The sequence below is a fragment of the Protobothrops mucrosquamatus genome, unplaced genomic scaffold (assembly GCF_001527695.2).
Source record: "Protobothrops mucrosquamatus isolate PMUCROS unplaced genomic scaffold, P.Mucros_1.0 scaffold10, whole genome shotgun sequence".
Lineage (NCBI taxonomy): Eukaryota > Metazoa > Chordata > Lepidosauria > Squamata > Viperidae > Protobothrops > Protobothrops mucrosquamatus.
The window spans coordinates 5351437-5373766 of NW_015386397.1; the positions used below are offsets into that span (position 1 = coordinate 5351437).

General features: G+C 37.9%; 1 protein-coding gene across 1 annotated transcript in view; it reads right to left on the bottom strand.

Annotated features, from left to right (window-relative positions):
* KCNH4 (potassium voltage-gated channel subfamily H member 4) overlaps window positions 1–22330 on the bottom strand; it is a 58381-nt gene that overhangs the window by 14512 nt on the left and 21539 nt on the right. Inside the window, exons 5-13 of the mRNA XM_029283038.1 lie at window positions 18738–18981; window positions 17304–17461; window positions 13768–13969; window positions 11998–12192; window positions 10848–11047; window positions 8449–8698; window positions 7338–7552; window positions 3846–3884; window positions 1631–1995 (exon numbers count right to left, since the gene is read on the bottom strand). Coding sequence (XP_029138871.1) covers window positions 1631–1995; window positions 3846–3884; window positions 7338–7552; window positions 8449–8698; window positions 10848–11047; window positions 11998–12192; window positions 13768–13969; window positions 17304–17461; window positions 18738–18981 — 1868 coding nt within the window. The remainder of the gene's footprint in view (window positions 1–1630; window positions 1996–3845; window positions 3885–7337; window positions 7553–8448; window positions 8699–10847; window positions 11048–11997; window positions 12193–13767; window positions 13970–17303; window positions 17462–18737; window positions 18982–22330) is intronic.

Consider the following 22330-nt stretch of genomic DNA (forward strand, 5'->3'; position numbering starts at 1 on the left):
TCAAGGCATTGTAAAGTGGTATTAACACTTCACATGATCTTGATTCTATCCCTCTGTTAATGCAGCCTAGCACTGTGTTGGCCTTTTTGGCAGCTGCAGCACACTGCTGGCTCATATTTAGGTGATTGTCCACTAGGACTCCGAGGTCCCTCTCACAGTTACTACTAATGAGCAAGGTACCCCCTATACTATACCTGTGCATTTTGTTTTTCTTGCCTAAATGTAGAATCTTTCTTTTTTTCACCATTGAATTTCATTTTGTTAGATAGTGCCCTGTGTTCAAGTCTGTCCAGATCCTTCTGTATCTTAAGCCTGTCTTCTGGAGTATTGACTATTCCTGCCAGCTTGGTGTCGTCTGCAAATTTGATGAATTCCCCATCTATCCCCTCGTCCAAATCATTGATGAAGATGTTGAAGAGCACTGGGCCCAGAACAGAGCCCCGGGGCACCCCACTACATACTTCCCTCCATGTAGATGTGGTTCCATTGAGAACTACATGCTGAGTACAGCCGGTCAGCCAGCTACGGATCCATCTGGTGGTGATGCTGTCTACCCCACATTTTTCTATATAATGCTGACTTTCTTTATTAATTCTATCAGCCTGGACCAAAAGTGTTAAAAGAATATTGCTGCAATCTATGGGATCCACACTAAATCATTAGCTTGCACAATGACATATGTTCAAATTCTTTAAATCCCATCAATCATCCCTACCCAATAGAACTTCTGATACATTACTACCTATAGAAAATAATTATTCATTATTCATTATCAGTTATCATAACTTCCAAGATTCCCACACATTCCCTTCTGAGAAGCATGTCTAAGAGTTGTTCTGGAATTGGGTGATGCCAAATCTAAATAGGTAGGTAGGTAGGTAGGTAGGTAGGTAGATAGATAGATAGATAGATAGATAGATAGATAGATAGATAGATAGATAGATAGATAGATAGAGTCATTTTCATACAAACTGCCAACCGAAACCATAGAAATAGAATGTGATAAAACCATCCCTGATGGTTTTCACAATTACATCATAATTAACCAACAAATCTGAAATTTTGAAGGCTTCCTAAGACTACTTCTCCCATATTCCATATTTAAAACAATTTTTCCCCCAAGGTATTCTCTTTTGATAACCCTCGGTAAAACCTACTTGTTCATAAAGATCTTGAATCTATCAAAATTAAATTTGACAAGCTTGATCCTTGCTGTAGGGGGCAGCTATGCCTGCAAATTTACCCCACTTCTGCTAAACAAATATAGGCAGCATTCGTGGAAAAAAAAATACAACAAAATCCAAAGCCCATTCACATATTTATCTGATATTTGGCATTCTATATCTCTGAAATAAATTTCCCTAGAGATTGAAATCAATTTGACCAAATTATTTTTTTAAAATCTTGGAAGTAATAGAATCATTTAGATCATGATTTGCATTTGGCCCAAAATTTCTAAAACTAAAGAAATGTAAGGTGCTAGTTAAGATTAAAACAGAACTTTGTATTTGGATCGAATCTCTTCTACATGTCCAATCCACACTAATGGAACAAATGCTCAAGAACATATGGTGTATTATATATACATATTTCATGAGTTAAATCAAGGACCATGATGAGGCCCTCTTACCTGGGGCTGAGGTCTGGAGGTCCACAGTGTGTGAGAGAGGGAAGTTTGCTAGGCTTCTGGCCAATGAGGCCCTCACTGTCAAAATGTCGCTCCTCCTGACGGCATTGTGGAGAAGGACTGCGGACCCGGTTGCAGCGGACTGGAGACCGACAAGTTCTCCTCAGGGCAGAGAACTGACGCAAATCATCTCCCAGAAGACTGCTGAGCGAGCCCCGCCTTACTGGGCTGTTGAGGTTGGGCAACATGATTTTTCGACGTGTGATTGTGGCAGGTGAAGGCTGAAAGAAGTCCTCAGAGCCCTCACTGTACTCCTGGATGGAAGGTAGGGTCTTCTCAGGGGCAGTAGCACAACTTTGAAGATGAGGCTGGCCAGGTGGGAAGAAGAACGTGTAGATTAATGAAGCCTATTTTACTTTAAATTCTTCTCACACACTAGCTGGGTTCATAGAACATGCTCAAACAATTTGCTAATGTTCTAAAGATTGTGTTTGTTAACTTTGGATAGCTTAACATGCAGCATTATCTAAACACAAGCCCAATTGGATAATTTATGATTCAGTGTAAGATGGAAACCAGAAAATGATTACTTGTTCTGAGTAATCAGAACCCAGCTATTGTGAATATATAAAATGTTACTGTTGAAATATAAATGAACTCCAGTAAGCAATTTGTGCGTGAAAATGTCCTTAGCTTTCAAATGCTCATTTATAATTATATCCCACTTTTTATAACTTTTAAAGTATAGATATTGATCTTGGAAGGTTAGCCAATTTTTCTTCCCATTTTATAACTTTTTGGTAACCAAGATGAAGACAAATAATTGTATGAACAAAACTAAGAGTAGACATGAAATAAATTTATATGCTAACCCAACACTTGACAAATAAATTTTATGAGAACAGAAGCAATTCTGGATCAAGATCTGAACTCAAATTCATACTAGTTCACAATCTAACACAAGAATTCGGTTCACTATAAAATATAGGGCTTTTAATGCCAAATTTGTCTTACAAATTTTTACTTTGGATGGAAGATAACAATGATAGTCAATGAAACTTGAAATATCATTACAGTACCCTGAAATAGGATAAGATGACATCAAACAACCAAACCCATGTCATTGATTAAAAAAAGATGCCATGTCTGAATGCCCTCATCTGGGTAGGTCATGATGAGAGGAAGTTTCCAGAATATCCCTATGTGTCACTGTTCATCGGTCCGGAAAATCTTCTATGTCATTCTTCTGCAACTGGGTACTCTTCAGATGCATTGAAACTTTGATATGGATTTCTACATTGACAAGGAGTTAAATTCAAAGGCCTAGACAGGATTGTAAGTACAACTCTCTGAGTCACAAAGGAAACTTCTCAAATTACCCCTTGCCCCCAGTATTCAGGGCTAAATAATCCCATAGCCAATGCAACTGAGGACAGGCAAAGGAAATGGAAGAAAAAAGTCATACCATCTCCTCATTCATTCTGTCATCACAGCTATAATGGACTTGTCCTTATGAGCGTTTCTCCTCATGTCCCTAGTCCCCCAAAATATTACTCCCCCCCTTTTACTTGCTTTCTACCATCTAGTTAATGATAGCTGACTCTAGAACAAAAGCAGATGAGGTGATAGCTATGGTGTCTCTTCCATCACTAATAATAATAATGATGATGATGATGATGATGATGATGATGATGATGATGATGATGATGATTAAAGTTGGAAGGGGCCTTGGAGGTCATCTAGTCCAACCCCCTGCTCAGGCAGGAAACCCTATACCATTTCGGACAAATGGCTGTCCAGTTTCTTCTTAAAAACTTCCAGTGTTGGAGCATTCACCGCTTCTGGAGGCAGGTTGTTCCCACTGGTTAATTGTTCTAACTGTCAGGAAGTTTCTCCTTAGTTCTAGGTTGCTTCTCTCTTTGCTTAGTTTCCACCCGTTGCTTCTTGTCCTGCCTTCAGGCGCCTTGGAAAATAGCTTGACTCCCTCTTCTTGTTTCCTCTTACCTACTGTACAGGGACTCCAAGATGGTTATTTCTGCAGTTTCACTATATTTATGCCAATGATCCTAAATATTATTTCTGCAAATTTATTAGACTATAACTCCCAGTATTCCCAGTGCAGAATTTCATTCACATCCACACAATTCCTCAAAATTCACCATAATCCAATGAAAAAACTTTGCCTACTTTTTTTTCCTCAGTATAAACTTCAAGTTACCTGGGATAAACGTGGGGATCTGGAAACTCGGAGAAGCCCCTGGAAGAAAAACAAAAACAAGAACATGAAAAGATTTAATTAATTACTTTTTACAAACCAATCCTTTGTGTATGTGTGTGGGGGGTGTTTATGGGCTTTTTGGCACTAGTGTATTATGCAATCTCTTCTCTGAATTATCAAACACAGACAGTTTGTTCAACACATCAAAACTACATCAAAGTCATTATCAAGAAATCAAATAACATAGCAATGATCTTCAGGAGAGATAATTTCTGCACTGGTGATGCAATAATAACTGATACTATAAAAACTAAGGACCAGCATTCACAGGACAGAGATGTCATTTATGCCAACAACTATTTGGTTTCAAGGCTATGAAGCACAAGGTAAAGGACTCTATTAAACCATGTGAAAGATAGGAAGAAGAACAGGCTCCAACACTTTTATTCCATGTTCTATGGTTAAACCACTGTAGATATAAGATGGGAACAGCAGCCTCCACAAAAAAAAATGCTCTTCCATTTGGCTTCATGAACATTGTTATCTAGCTGCTCCATGTCATCTATTTAAGATGTCTGAGCTTAGCAATCAATTAAATGATGTGAAGTTAGGGGATTAAGATTTATTGTGAGTTTGGCCTAGGGAACCCAATAGTTACCAGCTGAACATAGATTGGATGGAATAACTGGCTAACACTACAACCATCAGATGCTAGAATATTGCTGCTTGAGGACTAGTGTCTTACAGTATAATTAACACTTTGCTGGAAGTTGTTTTGATTGTCCTGCTTGCATGGAAATATCAGATACATATCAAAATATAAGCCAATTATAGCAAACACTAATCTTAGCCTGCTAATCCTGCTTTATTTCCTTTCTTTAGGCCAGCAGTCCAAACAAAAAGAAAATGTTTAAATGGTTTTTTAAAAAAGAAATATTCAGTGAAAACAATTGATCACCTAAAACAGTGCCTTATTAGTGAAGGTGGCAAATCAGATGAGAATTCTACTAATTCTTATAGGGTAGAAGCAGCAAGTATGGTTTAAATTCTGCCCTTTCCAGAGAGTTCTGTTTGTTCATAATAATGTACTGTACACAGAGAGTTTCTCTGCTCTGTTGAATAAGCCTAGACTGAATTTGTCATAATGCTAACTCTTCTCTTTCCCCATGTGCATTTATCCTAGCTGAAGAGATGTCTTAATAGGATTTCTATATCGCCAATCTGCCCTTCCTGCTTGCAAATAGACAGGTTTTCTCTTCTCTCACCAATTGCTCTCATTCCTACAGTCAGGTAAAGGCAGAGAGGAATGTCCATAGGCTACATTAAAATATTAGAAGGAATTAGAAAAAAGAAGTTATCAGTTATGAATTATATCATGTCAGTCCTGTACAACTTGTAAGGGGGGAAAGGCTCCACTAATAAATTAAAAATAATCACAGGCTTAAATCACTGCTACAGAGAGGTCTAAAAATATAAACCTAGTTTTTGAGAAAGGAAAACTGATCTGTTATAAAGCAAAGCAAGATAGGTTAGATTACTTTTGGTTGATTGGCTGGTCCTAGATGAATCTGCCTGCCCCTAATCTCCTGGTTGAGAAAGTAGTCTGAGAGTTGTTAAAAGCTAGATTTTTAAGAAGAAAGTCCCCTTGAGTTGTTAGTGGGGAGCATTCTTGGAAAGAAGCCTTCTCAATAGCATAACTCCCTAAGGTAAGGACAGTACATGCTCGTACATGGGAGCATACTATGTCTTTCAGAAGATAGTGCAAAATGTTCTCTCCCAACAAGTCTTGAGAGAAGAGGGTCTGAGGATTTGGTGATAACTGCCTGGGGAGGTGTAGAATTAATAGAATTATTAGGTAATTCATCTTTTCTATTTTGATGTTGGTAGGATTTCATTATTTCCAGGTAAAGCTACCTAGAATCTGTGGAGTAGGTGACCTATAGAAGGAAGGAAGGAAGGAAGGAAGGAAGGAAGGAAGGAAGGAAGGAAGGAAGGAAGGAAGGAAGGGCAACATAGATAGCAAGTTTCCCAAATTCAAAATATGCTCATTAGCTGAAAACAGCTAAAAATTCTGTGCCTAGTCATTTTGATGCAGAATAAAGCTATTAAAGATTGCTAGTCAAGATAAGAATAGATAGTCATCAGGACAACAGGCAGCACCACCACTTGGAATATCAATATACTGAAAGCAGCTGCAAGACAATTCTATTTACTTTATGTATAGCCTCAAACTAGCTGAATATATATTTCCAAATGCTTTCAACTAGCCCAGGGGTAGGCAACCTTGGCTCTTTTATGACTTGTGGACTTTAACTCCCAGAATTCCATGCTGACTCAGGAATTCTGGGAGTTGAAGTCCACGAGTCATAAAAGAGCCAAGATTGCCTCCCCCAGAACTAGCCCATATTTAAAACCCTCTAATTTATTCAGGGTTTTCTGACCATCTATGTAAGACCTATTCCCATTGATTAGATAAGTGAGTCTATTCTCAACAAAAGTCTTTTTTAGACCATGGCATGCAGAGCTTAGGTATTTCCTAGAAATGAATTCTAAATTCTCCTGCTGCATGAGACATTTGAGATTTAGATTTAGACTGAGTTCAGACATAGCCTTTGTCTGGGTATGTGCAAATGTTCCTGTAGGTAAAATCCTGGATCTTGCATCAAAAGTTAAATTGTCAAATTGATTTGGAAACCCTTAATGACAACCCTTAAGGGCCTGAAGTCTCATTCCTAGATTATCAGGAATTTAAAACTACCATTGCAGCTTTAATTAGGTGAAATTTGTATAAACTATGTGGCCACTTTCAGATATAGCAGCAATATCAAATGTAACTATGCCAGACCTGTGGCATTATTCCCTCCCAGGAAGAGAAGAGAAGGTATGCTTAACATTGGAATCCTTGATTATAGCAGGTTCACTATGCATTTTCTTCCATGTAATGAAGTAATGTATGGATGATGTTCCTAGTCTCTCTACATCTGATGTCTATCTCTATAAATTGTGCAATTGAGGAAACAGAGTGGGCTATACATCCTTTGCTCTGGATAACATAACCAGGAGGGAATGGATTTATATACTGTATGTAATTTCTTTCCAACATTTTGTTGGATTGTGAGAATAGCAACCAAGAATATTAACTGGAGAATTTTGGGAGCTGAAGTCCACATATCACAAAGTTGTGAAGGCTGAGAAACACTGGTCTGCATAATTATGGTAACCACATAGAATGTGGAATAAAATCAAATCCCCCTTTCCTGTTCTACTTGCATACGGCTGTGGGATAGAGACAAAATGTAAAGGAAGCAGAGAATTTCCTTTCCATTATTACATAGAAGAGCTCTTCCAGAGTTGTCAGAGTGGAAGCATGGAGTCTAATGGCTTGGACAAAGAAAATTCCTGCGGGAAGTCAAATGATCTTCACTTAGAATGACTCACTCTGCCAGGATGAAGAGCTAGAGGCACAGGGCAATGTCATCCATATCCACCTACCTCAATCTCACTACCCTCACGTAGGTTGAAAGTGAGGTCCTGCTGGATGTCTGCCATGAACTTGGCAGAATATTCAGGGTACAACTCCAGAACCTCAAAAAGTCCACGTAGGCTGATGTATTGGAGGTCACAGTAGGTCAGTGCCTTGACATCTGCATTGGTCTTGATGACTTGGTCTTTACTAGGCAGGTCAGCACCAATAAGATCTCCTTTACCTACAAAAAGTTAAGGTTTGGGATATGTATGAATGGGATGGGAGGCAGAGGGGTTATTGTTACCTCTGCCTTTGTATACTCAAACAATGTTTCAAAGTCATAGAATGAGTGGCTCACAAGTTATGCAAAGCCATCAAATAATTTGCTTGGTTTTCGTTTAGAGTTTTGGGTTGTCCTCTGTAATATGTAAATCATGGTTGATGACTTAATGGAATGTGTGAGCTTAGGCCACTCTTGCTAAATCATTCCATAGTTAAGTAAATCACAGTTTTATCACAAAGTTCAAATGCAAACACTGTCTGGACCTTGGGACAAGACTTTTGCCTGCTGAAGATGGATTGTATTGTTATTCTTTCTTTGTTTTTTTATTTTTTTTTAAAAGTTTTTGATTTTTATTATAATTATAATAACTCTAAATTGCCTGCTTTCTCTGTTCTTACCATTCTTTTCCACAGCTATGCTAAACAGATTTACATCTGGTATTTACATTTAGTGGGAAATATTTATTACAATTTCACTTTTACAAAAAAGAGGTAGAAAAAAACCGGAAACAAAAACAAAAAAGAAGGGTTCCTGAGACTGTATTAGGGGTTTTTTTTTTGTTCCATGTAGTAGATTCCCTAATCCACATGGAAGAATTTGTATCAAAAGAAATAAGAAACTGCTTCTAAATTGGAATAATGGAATGGACTTAGCAAATTTACAGTGAGAGGGAAGCAATGTCATGAGAAAAATGCCCCTGGAAAAGGTTTTGTAAAGTGTCTTTGTGCTAAAAGGAAATGAGCACAAGCTCCAAATCTGGACTACTGTTTAGTACCCATTGTCCCCCGACCCAGGAACTATCACTCCCTGCCCAAATGGATGCTGTATTGCCTACTCTTCTTCCTGGGCCTTACCCAAAATGGCCAGCACAATGTTGTCTTTGAGGACTTCAAAGGATCCTGAGCACACAAAATAATTTGCTTGCAGGGCATCTCCCTGACGTAGTAAATACTCGCCAGGTGCGCAGAATGAGGTCTTGATGTGCAGGGATAAAGCCCGTAGGCAGCCACGGCTGGCACTCTCAAACAACGGCAACTGCAGAATGTCCTTGTTCAAGTGCATAGCAATATCAGCTTGTAATTCATCTGGGAAATCATGCAGGAGCTACAGAGAAAAGGCAGGAAGGATGCTTTTGTATGGAGTTTGGTGCCAATTAAATTTACTGCTACACCAATGTTTTTCAGCTTTGGTAACTTTAAGATGTGTGGACTTCAACTCCCCAAATTCCCTAGCCAGAGGGTTGGGGAATTCTGGAAGTTGTAGTCCACACATCTTAAAGTTGCCAAGCCTGAGAAACACTGCTACATTGTAATTTCCCATTATGCCAAGATTTAACTTCCTTTACTTCCAGCCTGTTTAAACTACTCTCTCCCATCAGTTGAGGCCAACTCACTTATTTATCAATGAGATGATTGATAGACAATTGTCATATTTTGTAGTCTCAGCTGGAATTAGATAAGGGTGATTCTATCATTCTTTTCAGAATATCAGCTAGATCAGACTCTTTCTTTCATTGAAACATATCTAACTGATGATGTTTTAAATCAACCTTCCCTTTCCCTTCCTGTGTGGCCATTGCTGAGAGTTGAACAAACATGCATTGGGTGAGAAAATCTGATACACAAATCACTGTTACTCTTTAAGAACTTGTTCTTAAGCTTGATGGGTTCTATTTTTCATTTCCTTCCACCACCATCTTCCTTTTATACAGAGAGGGAGCTTTTTAAAAAATATTTACCTTTAATCCATTTTTCATATGACAGATGGGATTTAAAGTGTTTTAAATAAATGAATAAGGAGCAGCTGATTTTATTCTTTCTTGTGTGGGGTTGATGAAAACTCAGGGAGAAAAGTCTAAGAAATATAAAAATATGCTGTAGTCCAAAATCCAAAAAATGGGGGCGGGAAAAACCTGGGTGGGGTATAATTGTTGAAAGTCTAATAGTTCATCATTAAAAAAATGGCAGTAAAACTTGGGGCAGATAGATTAAATTTCTGAAGCCAAGAAGAGAATAACATGTCATCCATTCATCTCTTTATCTTGAAAATCTCTTTAAAAGAGATGTGAAGCAGGAATGATTAGATTTTGATCAGAAAAGACTTGGAAGGGTAAGGGCAAAGAATTTGGGAACTCTTGACTCCTCAAAAAAAAAAAAAGAACTCTGAAGTGGGGTACAGGTGTGGAAACAACTACTCTGGAAGAAAACCCTTTAATTCTTTTTGCTGTTTTCCTGATTTAAAATCCATCTCTCAAAAGATGCTTTCACTCTAGGAAAAAAAATGCAACATTTCTTCCTCTATTACTATTGCTCTAAGCCAGTGTTTCTCATTCTTGGCAGTTTGAAGATGCATGAATTTCAACTCCAAGAACAGGGGTGTCAAACTCGCAACGTCACGTGACATGTCATGACGTATCACAGATTTTTTTTCCATTGCCGGCAATAGGGTGGGTGCGGTTTTGCCATGACGTATCCAGCCCACGGGCCAGCAGTTTGACACCCCTGGGCTAGAATGTCCAGCCTGCATGCTGGCTGGGGAATTCTGGAAGCTGAAGTCCACACATCTACTACCAAGGCTGAGAAACATTACTGTAAGCAAAATTAGAATCTACATTATTTATTTTTATTTATTTATTATTTAAATTTATATACCGCCCTATCTCCCTTACGGGACTCAGGGCGGTGAACAGGCAATAATAAAAATCACAATAAATATTGAATAAAATATTGAATAAAAAGCCTGCTCTAAAATACATTATATCTTTAATTTTGTCCTCTGCTTTTATTTTATCTCTCATGTCTCCAAAATTAGGGCTTTGTTTAAATTATGCTTACCTCAGACATTTTGTAAAAGCCAAGATTTGTTTCAGAGTTACTATAATGCAAATTGATACTAGAGTCTGGATATATTAAAAGAGGCTAAAGACTGACGTGCTGATGTGGAAATAAGTTATTTTTGCGCAAGCTATATTAAAATAAACCAGTGATGCACAAGGTAAGTAGTGCTTTTCTCTGAATTTGTATCATTTCAATAGCAATCTTTTATATTCCTAAAGATTTCACAATTATGGACTCTTCCAACCCATCAAGAGCTATTACACTGGCTTGATATTTGAAATTGTAAAGCCTGCTCCTTCTTGCAAATAAACAGGTGACAAATTCAGGCCTCTTGAATTCATGCTGTCCTCTTTAGCCATTAGACAATGTTCCCTCCCAATCTCCCTCTAGAAAATTCAGGGAATGAGTTGCCCCACCTCATTTGCATCAATGCCATTGTTGACAGACCATGTGGTCTGAAAGTATTCCAGCATACGCTGCTTGAGCTGCTGGGGCAGGCGGTGGACACGGATGAAGTCTTTGAGATCCTTCATGCGGGTATGATACAGGGAGCGCCGTGAGTACATGCGTTGTATGATGGCTGTCACATTGCCAAAGACCACGGCATGCATCAGAGCTGAAGCAAAGAAGAGAAATGAGGACAAGCATTTCTTTGGATTAGTGAATGACCCTTCTATTAGGAGCCACTTTCAACAGTTACAAGATCTGCTTCAAGGAAACCAGCCTTCAAACCTGGCATGAAAGGAATAGCCCTTCCTTATTTTCTCTCTCTCTCTCTCTTTTCTTTTCTCTTTGCTAACGTGGATTACAATTGAGCCCAAAATTTCTGCTGCTAAGTGAAACATTTATTAAGTGAATTTTGCCCCACTTTACGACTTTCCTTGCCACAGTTGTTAAGTGGATCACTGCAGTTATTAAGTTAGTAACATGGTGAATCTGGCTTCCCCATTAACTTTGCTTCTAAGAAGGTTGCAAAAGATGATCACGTCACCCTGGGATACCGCAACCATCATAAATATGAGTCAGTGGCCAAGCATCCAAATTTTGATCATGTGGCCATGGGGATGCTACAATGGTTGTAAGTGTGAAAAACAGTCATCAGTCACTTTTTTTACTGCTACTGTAACTTTGAACAGTCACTAAATGAACTGTTGTAAGTTGAGGACTACCTGTAGAATGTTTTGGATTACAGAGACTTAATTTAATCATTTAGATGCAGGGCTATGATGTAACTTAATAGAGCTTCCCTTTCTCATTGCCTTTTTTTCTCTCAACTGCCCTTGCATAGTTGGAATCATATCTGAGACTTTGGAAGTTATAGTCCAAACATCTAAGCTGGGAAAGATGGTTTTAGATGCCAGCGCCAATTTTTCTCCTATTAGAGCAGACATGTCAAACTCGTGAGGTCACATGATGTCGCGCAACGTATCGGGATGGTTTTGCCATTGCCGGCAATGGGGTGGGCATGGCTTCCGGATGATGCATCCGGCCCATAGGCCGGCAGTTTGATACGCTGTATTAGAGCATAAGAGAAGAAAAATATTTACATACACAGGATGTACTTACCACCAATAAGCATGGTGCAGATAGAAAAGATTTTCTCAGCATCTGTGTTGGCACAGACATTGCCAAAGCCTACACTGGTCAGGCTGCTGAGGGTGAAGTACAGGGAGGCAATATAGGCACTGTGGATGGATGGTCCACCCACAGAGATGTTGACATAGGGGGCCTCAATTCGTTTGCCCAATTCATGGAGCCAGCCTGCTGGGCACAATGAAAGGTTAATCCTCTTGGGTAGACAAGAGTTCAGAGATTGTATAGCTAGTATCATTTTTAAAATTGAAATATAATTTGTTTGGCTTTACCTTAACATAATCTTTTAATTTATTTTTGTTGACATCATCAAAGAAAGCTTCTGTTTTAAGTTCTGGTTTATTTTTTACCATGGTTTGTAGAATTACCTACAATAACTAGCTTTACATATACCAGGCCATGATTCACTTGGTTGTGGCTTGTTAGAAAAATAAAAATTGTTTGCATTCATACAACATGACAAGCTAAACAAACCATATTGATAAAGTCAATATGTGAACACATCCAGAAGTTATACTAAGTATAATAAGGCACCTTAGAACTTGAGATTCAGAGGATGAAAGTCTCAGAGGTCTGCCCTAAACAATTTTCTTGTCAAAGCACAATAGCAAGTTAAATGCTAGATCATCAATCATTTTTTAATTCCATATTTCAGTTGATCAAAATAAACTGAACTTTATTATTATTTCATCATAATAAAAAGTTTGGCATGTGGCATATTTTGACATACACCATGCAAAGTCCCATGTTACTCAGTGTATAGTAAGCTATATGGTAGATTGTTAAAAAAATTCCCATCTCTCAAAGATTTTATCCCTATAATGATGCTGATCCTGAAATGGTGGGTCATATTTTATTGTATTGTAAAATTTTAAGAGTCTTCAGCAGGAAGCTATCTGGCCTGTTTAATATTTAAACCAGGAATATATTAAAAAAATCACTTGCAGATTAAAATATATTTACTTATTATATCTTTAAAAGCACTTTATTACTTTTTAAGTATCTTGGTGGTGAACTTGCATAATACTCCTTCCTTCTCCCATTTTCCCCACAACAACAACCCTGTAAAGTAGGTTAGACAGAGAGTGACTGACTGGCCCAAAGTCATCCAGTCAGTTTTCATGCTGAAGGCAGGACTAGAACTCACAGGCTCCTGGTTTCTAGGCCAGCATTTCAATCACTATACCCAAATGGCTCTCTGTAATCCTAAGATTACAGCATCAACAGATTGTTGACTATAAAAACATGGAATTAGTAACAAATTAATGACCTGGGGTTTTAAGTGTATAATATATTATTTATTAAATATTTTACTTGTTATTCAATGTCAAGTTTAGATTATGTTTGTAATTTGGGTCCTTTTGACCATAAATAAATAAATAATAATAAAAGTTGCATCACTATTCATGGGATTCTATGTGCGAGCACGAAGTATTGTTGATGTTGCTGACATTAATGTTCTTATGCTCCAAAGCTGCTTTTCCCTAGATTAAATCAAATTATGTTGGATACTTGTGCAACTAGGTTGCCACAGTTTGGCAAAAGCTTGGCAAAGGTGGTTCCAACCCAGTGCCCTAAGAATGTTGCGTTTCATTCAAACTCTTTCAAAAGTTTAGATTCTATCTTGCTGAAATACTGAAGGTCCTGACTATGAATTCGGTGAAGAGATGTATCTGATTCTGTTTGGTGCAATGCACACAGGATTTGTATGACAAGGGCTTCCCAGTTATACGCTAAGCTCACCAATGTCCCAGGTCACAGGGTCGTTGCTCTCCTGCCGGCCGATGACATACCAGATGCAAGCCATCCAGTGAGCTAGCAGGGCAAACATGGACATGAGTAAGGTCAGGACCATGGCACTGTACTGGGAATAGCGATCCAGTTTCTGGAGCAAGCGGAGCAAGCGCAGGAGACGAACAGTCTTTAACAGGTGTACCAGGTATGTCTGGGAAAGGCAGGAAGAGAAAAACAGATTGACATAAAGGAACAAGCCACTAGACCAGGGGTAGGCAACCTTGGCTCTTTTATGACTCATGGACTTCAACTCCCAGAATTCCTGAGTCAGCATGGCTGGCTCAGGAATTCTAGGAGTTGAAGTCCACGAATCATAAAAGAGCCAAGGTTGCCTACCCCTGCTCTAGACCATTCAGCCAAACTCCACCTGGTCACAAAGCTGAAGAAGTGGTCACAGGTCAGTAACCGCAAAGTTCATGCATAATATTAAACATTAATGTGGTGATTTTGGGTTGATGTGTAAACTCAGCTACTATATTTTTAAACCATAATTTATTGCCTGTCTAAGAAATCATCGACTTGTGGGATCCAAACGCCACTTTTTACAATTTCCAACCCAATTTCATTTTAGGATGTGCCCAAGCTCTTCTCAGGGGTGGGTGGGCATGATGAGTTTAATTCTGGACCATGGCCCTCACAGCTGTTCCTAGTGGTTTAGCACAAATGGTACCACTGGACTAAAGCCAGGTCACCGTCATCTGAAAGACAAGGTAAAATTGATAAGCCATGATTGGAGAGTAAGATACTGGACATTACTGATCCTCTTTTGTCCTCTGTGTTGTAAGGTTACCCAGCAATCTCATTAGCCAAGAGGTTGTGTTGAAGGCTTCAAGTGCTTGGTCCTAATGGCATGCACACCTCAACATGCCCACCTAATGAGAACCCCAAAAAGAGATGAAAGGCACGAAAGAAAGGTGCATCCGAAGAGAAGGAGCTAGGAGATGTGGGATTTGCCAGAAGAAAAGACTCTAAATGGAGTTCAGCTGGAATCAGAACAATGTCTAGAGCAGCTGGAAACATCTTGTCAGTTCAATGCTGAATTTCAAAATGCTCAACTTTTCTGATTTTTTTCGGGGCTTTGAGGAACATACAAAACTTAGGCTGCAATCATGGTGTAGATATATTATTAAAGAAGACAATGCCAATTTGCTGACTGGTTCTTGAGAAATAATAAAAAAACAACACTTTAACACATTCTTTGATATGTGCCCAAAACTCACTATATTTCACTAATAGAAACAAGTGAAACAAGTAGATGGCTACATACAATATATAGACAGTGATTTATTCTCCTGAGTACTAATAATTCTGTAACCCAGACAGCTGCACTTGTGAACAAGAGGGAAATGTGAACAGTTCAGAGGAATTCAATTATGCAGAAAAATGTTGAGTTAAAAGCTGACTAGTTTAGTGTTCATGAAACAATAACTGTCCCTTAACAAAATAAAATGGGTCAGCAGGAAGATTGAAGTTTTCTGAAAAAGTGGGCATGAGGGTGTGCCATTCATTATCACTTGAATCTCATTTCAAGAATCAAGTTTACATCTTATGTCCAATTATGTACATGTGCTTCTTCATAAAGCACACTATGATCAAAGTAAGTCCACTTCTTGTTCAGATAATGTGCTGAGTTAGTATAAAAAGCCTCAGCCTCAACATTTCCCCTGAAAGCAAAATCACCAAAAGTGGGACAGACCTTTAGGTCGAGCGGGTATTAGAGAGGACTGCATAGTTAAAATCTAAGCTGGAGGTCTGGGATTTTGCAAGAGTGGTAATTACTGTTTCCAATAGGATAACTTCATGTGACAGTTTTTATTTTATTTTCTTTCACAGTAATCTGTCCCAAACCCAGTGGACTTGGGGCAGAACAATAACATCAAATGAGAGAAGGATGAGCCCAAATCTATACCAAACCTAAAACATAATTACGAAAAAGCAAGGATAAAGCCCTTATTAAAACACAAGGTAGGCATGAGCAGGCAGCTGTTACTGAAGGAACAGTGAAATAAAAGTTCCTGGCAGACAGTATTCCATAAGGTGGGTGCTATTCCAGAAAAAAACTACCATCTCTCGTCTCTGCAGAGGTGAGAAACTATCAGCAGGCCATTTCTGCATCATGTCTGGCTAAGCAAATTCAACTCTGGCAAGGTATTGAGAGGTTTAGGTCATTTTTCTCCACACCTGAGATGGTGGTAAGGCTTTACCTTTGCCTTAATGGAAATAGATTTTTCAGCTACTTCTAATAGCAAAATAGCTGATGTGTAAAGGATGCACCTCCCCCACTTCCACATATACTAGCCTTATATATGAGTCTTTAAAATATAGACATATCTGTCACATAAACTAATGATGAACTGATTTTTCAACTGAGTTTTGACATAGTCAATTTATCATATTAAAAAGGATGTGTTGGTAAATTCAGGGGGCACAGAGATCTTCTGAATAACCTCTTTCTAAAGGGGACATGAAACCTATTGTGGAAGGACAAACCAAAAGCTATTGTTTCCAGTGAGGGGAGAATATGCCCAATGAAATGCAGTGGGCTGAATGATGGAGGAGAAGAATGAGTGAAGTGGAACGCACTAAAATAAAAACATGGCTGGCAAATTGAAAGAACACCTGAGTGAGAGCAGCTGCTTGGCTGCAGATTATCCCTGTGGTAAGAGCTAATAACATGATCTGCTCTTCAAGAGCATTGCAATTAATGTCTGTAAGTACAGTGTGTTTACTATTGTTGAAGCCTTTAACATGTTCCATGGATTTTCTTTTACTCATGGCTTACTAGATATTAGACACACTAATTCACACAACAGAAGAATAGATGGTAAAGGTAATGGAGTTGGCAAAGAGGGCAAAATTGACTATTTTAATTAAAGAGAAGAATCCATCTAATTTTGTTTCTAGTGGGAAACCATCTCTGGTCTTTGTGCTTGAACTTGAAAAATAATGACACTTTAATTTTAGGTTATGACGACTAGATTGACTTTGTTGTTATAGAAATGGGTTGAAATAGATAGAAATGTAAAGCAAAAGATTGAGGTTGTAGCTTTTTTTTTTAATTCTACTGCATTGAAAAAAGTTGGAAGTCACCACGTTCTTCTTTCTTTCTTTTTCTTTGCCCTCTTTTCTTTCTTCTTTATCTTTCCTGATTTTTTTATTTGCATTTTATCTCATAACAAACTTTAATAAAAATATAAAACATAAAAAAGGACTTACTAGATATTGATCCACCCTCCCTTATATATTTAGGATAGCAGAGAAGATATTGGTATTTACCATTATTTTGGCACCTTATCATGTGTAGGCCACTTTACAGGAATAACATCTTTGACCTTGTACAATTATAAAGCATCTGCTTGGCCATGTGGCTTAAAAGCTGGTGCCTCTGAATGGGCTTCTCTTTTTGGAAATTCATCATTTGACTGTGGCCTTTCTTATGGAGTGCTTTTGCTCATTGCCAGGAGCAGATGTAAAGCATTACTCACCACTGGAACATTGAAGGCATAGAGGAGGTCAAAGGGCAAGGCTGCGATTAAGTCCACGAAGAACCATGTCGCCACATAGTGGAGGCAAATTGAACGCTTATTATAAACCACCTGGCCTGATTCACTAACATATGTGGTCCGAAAATTCAAAATAATATCTGTCAAAAAAGAAAAGAGGGCACTTAGACATTTGCCAGTATCAATTCTCCACGACAGCATGTTCTACAGGAAGGAACATTTGATATGCAGAATAGGAGTACACAGGGCTGTGTAGGATTCAATACCACAAAGTACTTTGGGGGTAGCTCTTTATATTAGTTGCATTTTGCCCAGGATCTCACGGCTGTTCTACCGCATTGCCCAACTTGGTCTAGAAAACTCATAAGCAGTAGAAGATGGAGATTGTGCTTTGGTTTCTAGGAATCACAGCTATATATCTTTGGAATATTAGAATTCTATTATTGGCATATTGAAATTTGTTTAACCTATGTTTAATTCTCTATGAGGTAGAAAATACTGAAAACATGGAGAATTGTGAAAGTCTGAAGATTCTCTAAAAGAAAAGCCTCACTAAGTCCAACACTCATATTCTATACAGGGACATCCTGACTGTTTGGGGTAATACTTGAAAGCATTATTCAGTGGTCAAACATTGTATATTCCATTACAATGCAGGTATAGGGCTGGTACAAGTCTGTGCTAGACACTTAACATTTGATAATAACAGTATTGTTCTGATCAGAGAACACTGCATAATTTAATGATCTAACTAATATTATTAAAAAGGTAATAATTACTCAATTACCAATTTTTTCTATTATATTTTATCCAGCATTACTGTACGGAGCAGATGCAGGATGATTAAAAAGTATGGCTCTGAGTCAAAATGAAGTCTGCCATTATCTCTTTTGTGTCTGAAAAAAAGAAACACATACTGTACGCCAGATGAAAAATGTAGGGCTTTTTTTTTATTCCTCAGGTTCGATCACTTTTAGAGGCAACATAATTGTCTTAAGTCTTGAAAATGCTTAAGGCATCCATTTGAACCTTTACAATCTCTGCATCCAGATTTCCAAAAGAGATTCTGGCCCTCTCCATTTTTGAAAAGCATAGTAGCCTTTGACATGCCTCAAAAAGCTCGTTGTGATCCACTGCTAGGAGCTGACTGTTCCTTATTCTAGAACAGTGTTTCTCAAATTCAGCAACATTAAGCAAAATTAAGACTACATACCCAGTGGGTTGGGAGAATTATGGGAGCTGAAGTTCATACATCTTAATGTTGTTGAAGAATGTTCTAGCAATAAAGAATACTACATGATTTGATCTCTGTTCTAGGAATGTTGATGCCCATTTCGCATGTCTGCTCAGGTGTATCCCTTTCATCCCATTGTTAATATATATTTGACTCCCCCCAACACAGTTTTAAATCCTTACCAACAATGAAAAGCATCTCCACTACAATGTCACTGACGATGGTGCTGCGGGCAGCTGTCAAGCTATCCTCAGCATCAGTGAAGCAGACATTGTAGGGAACAGTTACTGCCACATAGAAAGTAGCCAGGAGGATGAGCCAGTCCCACAGGGCTTTGAAGATGCTATAGTGAAGAAGGATGAAGCGCGACTTCTGTACATAGGCCACTTTGTACTCTGGCACTGAGGGTTTGTTTTCAAAGACATCCTGAAAAGGACAAGAGAGGAAATGCAATTTCAGCTATCATCATCATCATCATCATCATCATCATCATCATCATCATCTCCTGAGAAGCCTCCAGGGGTCTTACAATAGGCACTAGGCTGAAATCAGCAGTTTTTGCAGAGACGACATCTTCCTAATCCTGCTGAAAAATAGCCCCTGGGAATGGCATTGTGTAATAATGTCATTCTCTGGTGTAGCTGAGGCCAGCTCTGCTTGATAAGATTTTGTGTGTGAGAGAAGAGGAGGAATAGAAGGACAGGGTGGTATATAAAACAAAAGGACCCCTCACACACACACACACACACACACACACACACACACACACACACACACACACACACACACATTGTAGAATGAGGTTACCTAGTCTTCAGCCTCAGCATTCCTAAGCATAGTTTTTGGAAAGCTTGGGAACAGCAGCCAGAGTTCCTGCAGAAGCTGTACCAAACTATAATTTCTATTGTATGAAAAAGTCAAAACATGTGATGCATAGAATATAATCCTATTGTCTTTTGTGAATTTTATGTAATATAATTTAAATGAATTAACTTTAGTTTTTGTCTTGGATGTGTCCATTTCTTTGTCTTGTCATTAACACGCTACTCAGAGGGGGGTAAAATGTAGCCTTCACTATGAAAAGTGTCATACCATGTTAGAATGATTCCTCCCCAAATCTCTGAATTCTCTTCCTTTTATAGTGGCATGAATGTTTGTAAGTCAATAGGCTTACAATTAGTGGAAACACGAAGGTGGACATTCATGATTCATATTATTAATTCATATATAGTAAGTTCTTCCTATGTTTCAGTAAAAGCCGATAAAGTAATAAACAATAAAAATTTGAAAACTAGACATATGCCCAACTCAGAAGATAAAATTATAGTGAAACAAAACATGAAATTATTAAAATCAGAACAAAGTTTAAAACATTTTGAGCATCTCAGGAAACAAAGCACTTGACATTAGTCCCTGACTTCCTCATTTTTCATTTCATTTGGGATAGCAGTCCATGCTGATTCTACTGACCAGCTATTTGCTGAAAGATTGACAAAAGACCCTATCAGGGAGAAAAAAACCAGAATAAAAATCTCAGGCAGCTCTAATTGAAATAGCATTTCATTCTTATTCTGAATTCATAGATCTAACACGTAGGACAAAGAACTATTTTTTTTCATATTTTTTTCTATTAGCATTACAGCCAAGGAAGAGGCAAAACTCAGTCCAAACAAGCACTGAAAGGTTTTTCAAAAATTACCATGCTGATTTGTTGAACATCAGTGAGCACAATATATACACTCTGAATAAGTTCCAGTGTTCTGTTGATGTAGATTTTTCAAAAAAATTTAAAATGAGGATTCATTTCATCTATTAAATCCTAAAGCTAGACATCAGCAGGGCACACAAGAGCATGAACAGAGGGAACACACAACCTCAGCAAAACAACTCACACCAACATTTTACTGACAATCTTTGTATAGCTTCTGAGCACTGCCAGCACCTATGTTTGAAGCACAGCAATTCTCACACCTGCACACAACTTTGCATTTACATGCTTTTTTTTACAGGCAAATATACTGGCAGTATGCATATTTGCAAGTACATGCAAATACACTTCCATAAAGTTTAACTTCCCCATAGCAATTAGGAAAAATGTCTCTTACTTTCCAGGCAAACAGGAATGGCATGAAACAATTAAAGCAGTTTTCTCTTCTGTGGTCTGCTGGCCAGAGCATTCCTGCTATGCTGGATGTGGTGCCCATGATGTGCAGCCTCAGAGATAACACATCCTTTCTGACTTAGCTGAATTAGTGAGTAAGCCAAGCAACAGTAACACTGCACATGTGCAAAAGCAAGAGTGGTAGTGGCTGAATTCTACTGCAACCTAGCATGGTTCAGAAGCCAACAGAAAGACATCTAGATGAGCCCCATGAGGTCTTCATCCAGTGGGAGCATGATATAGATGCTCCAAGAAGGACTGGTAAAGATATATCTAATCAAATCACATCAAGCCTCCTCCCTCTCCTATGCATCTCTCGGATGACATGAGCCATTGTTCAAATAAGCCAACAACTGGCTGTGAGTTTAACCCAAGTTAGTGTGTGTCTGCCTGTGCTTTGGAGGTGGTTGAAAAAGACCACCTCTCAGAAGTAAGTCAAGAAAGCCCAGCAATGGGAGTTTCATCTTAAGGAAGTCCACCTCTCAACTTAATGAATGACAGAGTGCCATTGCCTATCTTGAAGAAAACTTTACATCTTGCATTATTGATTGGTAAACAATAGATGTACAATGTGATACATTAATGCCAAGTTTGGTTACACAAAACAGGAATAGATCTATCATTTGGCTTTTCTTGGTTCCTTTAGGCAGGACAGGACAGTTTATTTTATCAATATAAAATTTTTATTGTTTTCTTCATAAAAAAAACAACACCAGTATTACACAATATTATTACACAATATTATATCCCACCCCCCACCCCCCGGACTTCCCAAACCAAATCCCAGGCTAATATTCAGATATAAGTAAACGAATATTAATTTCTCTAACTCCACAAACTCTATTATAAACAATCCATCTCCTCCATATTAGTAAAAATTATTCATTTAAGTAATTCAGATCACCAAAATCTTTACCAATTCAGCAAGATACTTTAACACCGCCAAAAAAAAAAACACCATTCATTAAATTTAGTTTTTCCCTGTCACCAATAACTCTTCCTCTCTATTACAACATAATTATCATATTTGTAGTAATAATATAAGTGCATTTCTATTTTTTAAAAAATATATTCTATCATTTCATCAATCTACACCTATAAAAAATCATTTTAAGTCCTTAATAAAATTTACAACTCCAATTACATATCAGTTATAGTATCAAAAAAATTCCCTTCCATTCCTAATTAAATCAAGCAGATTCAATCTATTACAACATAATTATCATATTTATAAAAATAATATAAGTCCAAAAAAAAAAATGCATTAACAATAAGTCCACATCCTTCAACCATTATTAAATCAAAAAGAAACCTTTAAAACCTTGATTCCCATCCATTCATAGTTAAATCAAACAAGTTCAATTATTACAGCATAATTATCATATTTATAATAGTAATATAAGTCCAAAAAAAATATACATTAACAATAGGTCCCCATCCTTCATTCATTGTTAAATCAAAACCTTTTTAACCCATCAGATGACATTTGATATCACGTTTATACCTGACTCTAGCTTTCTTTCTATGCCAAGTTAATTCCCAAATTAAAACCTTTCGATTATCAAACCCCAAAATTTGATTACAAAACTTTCTAATCAATTCAAACTGAACAAA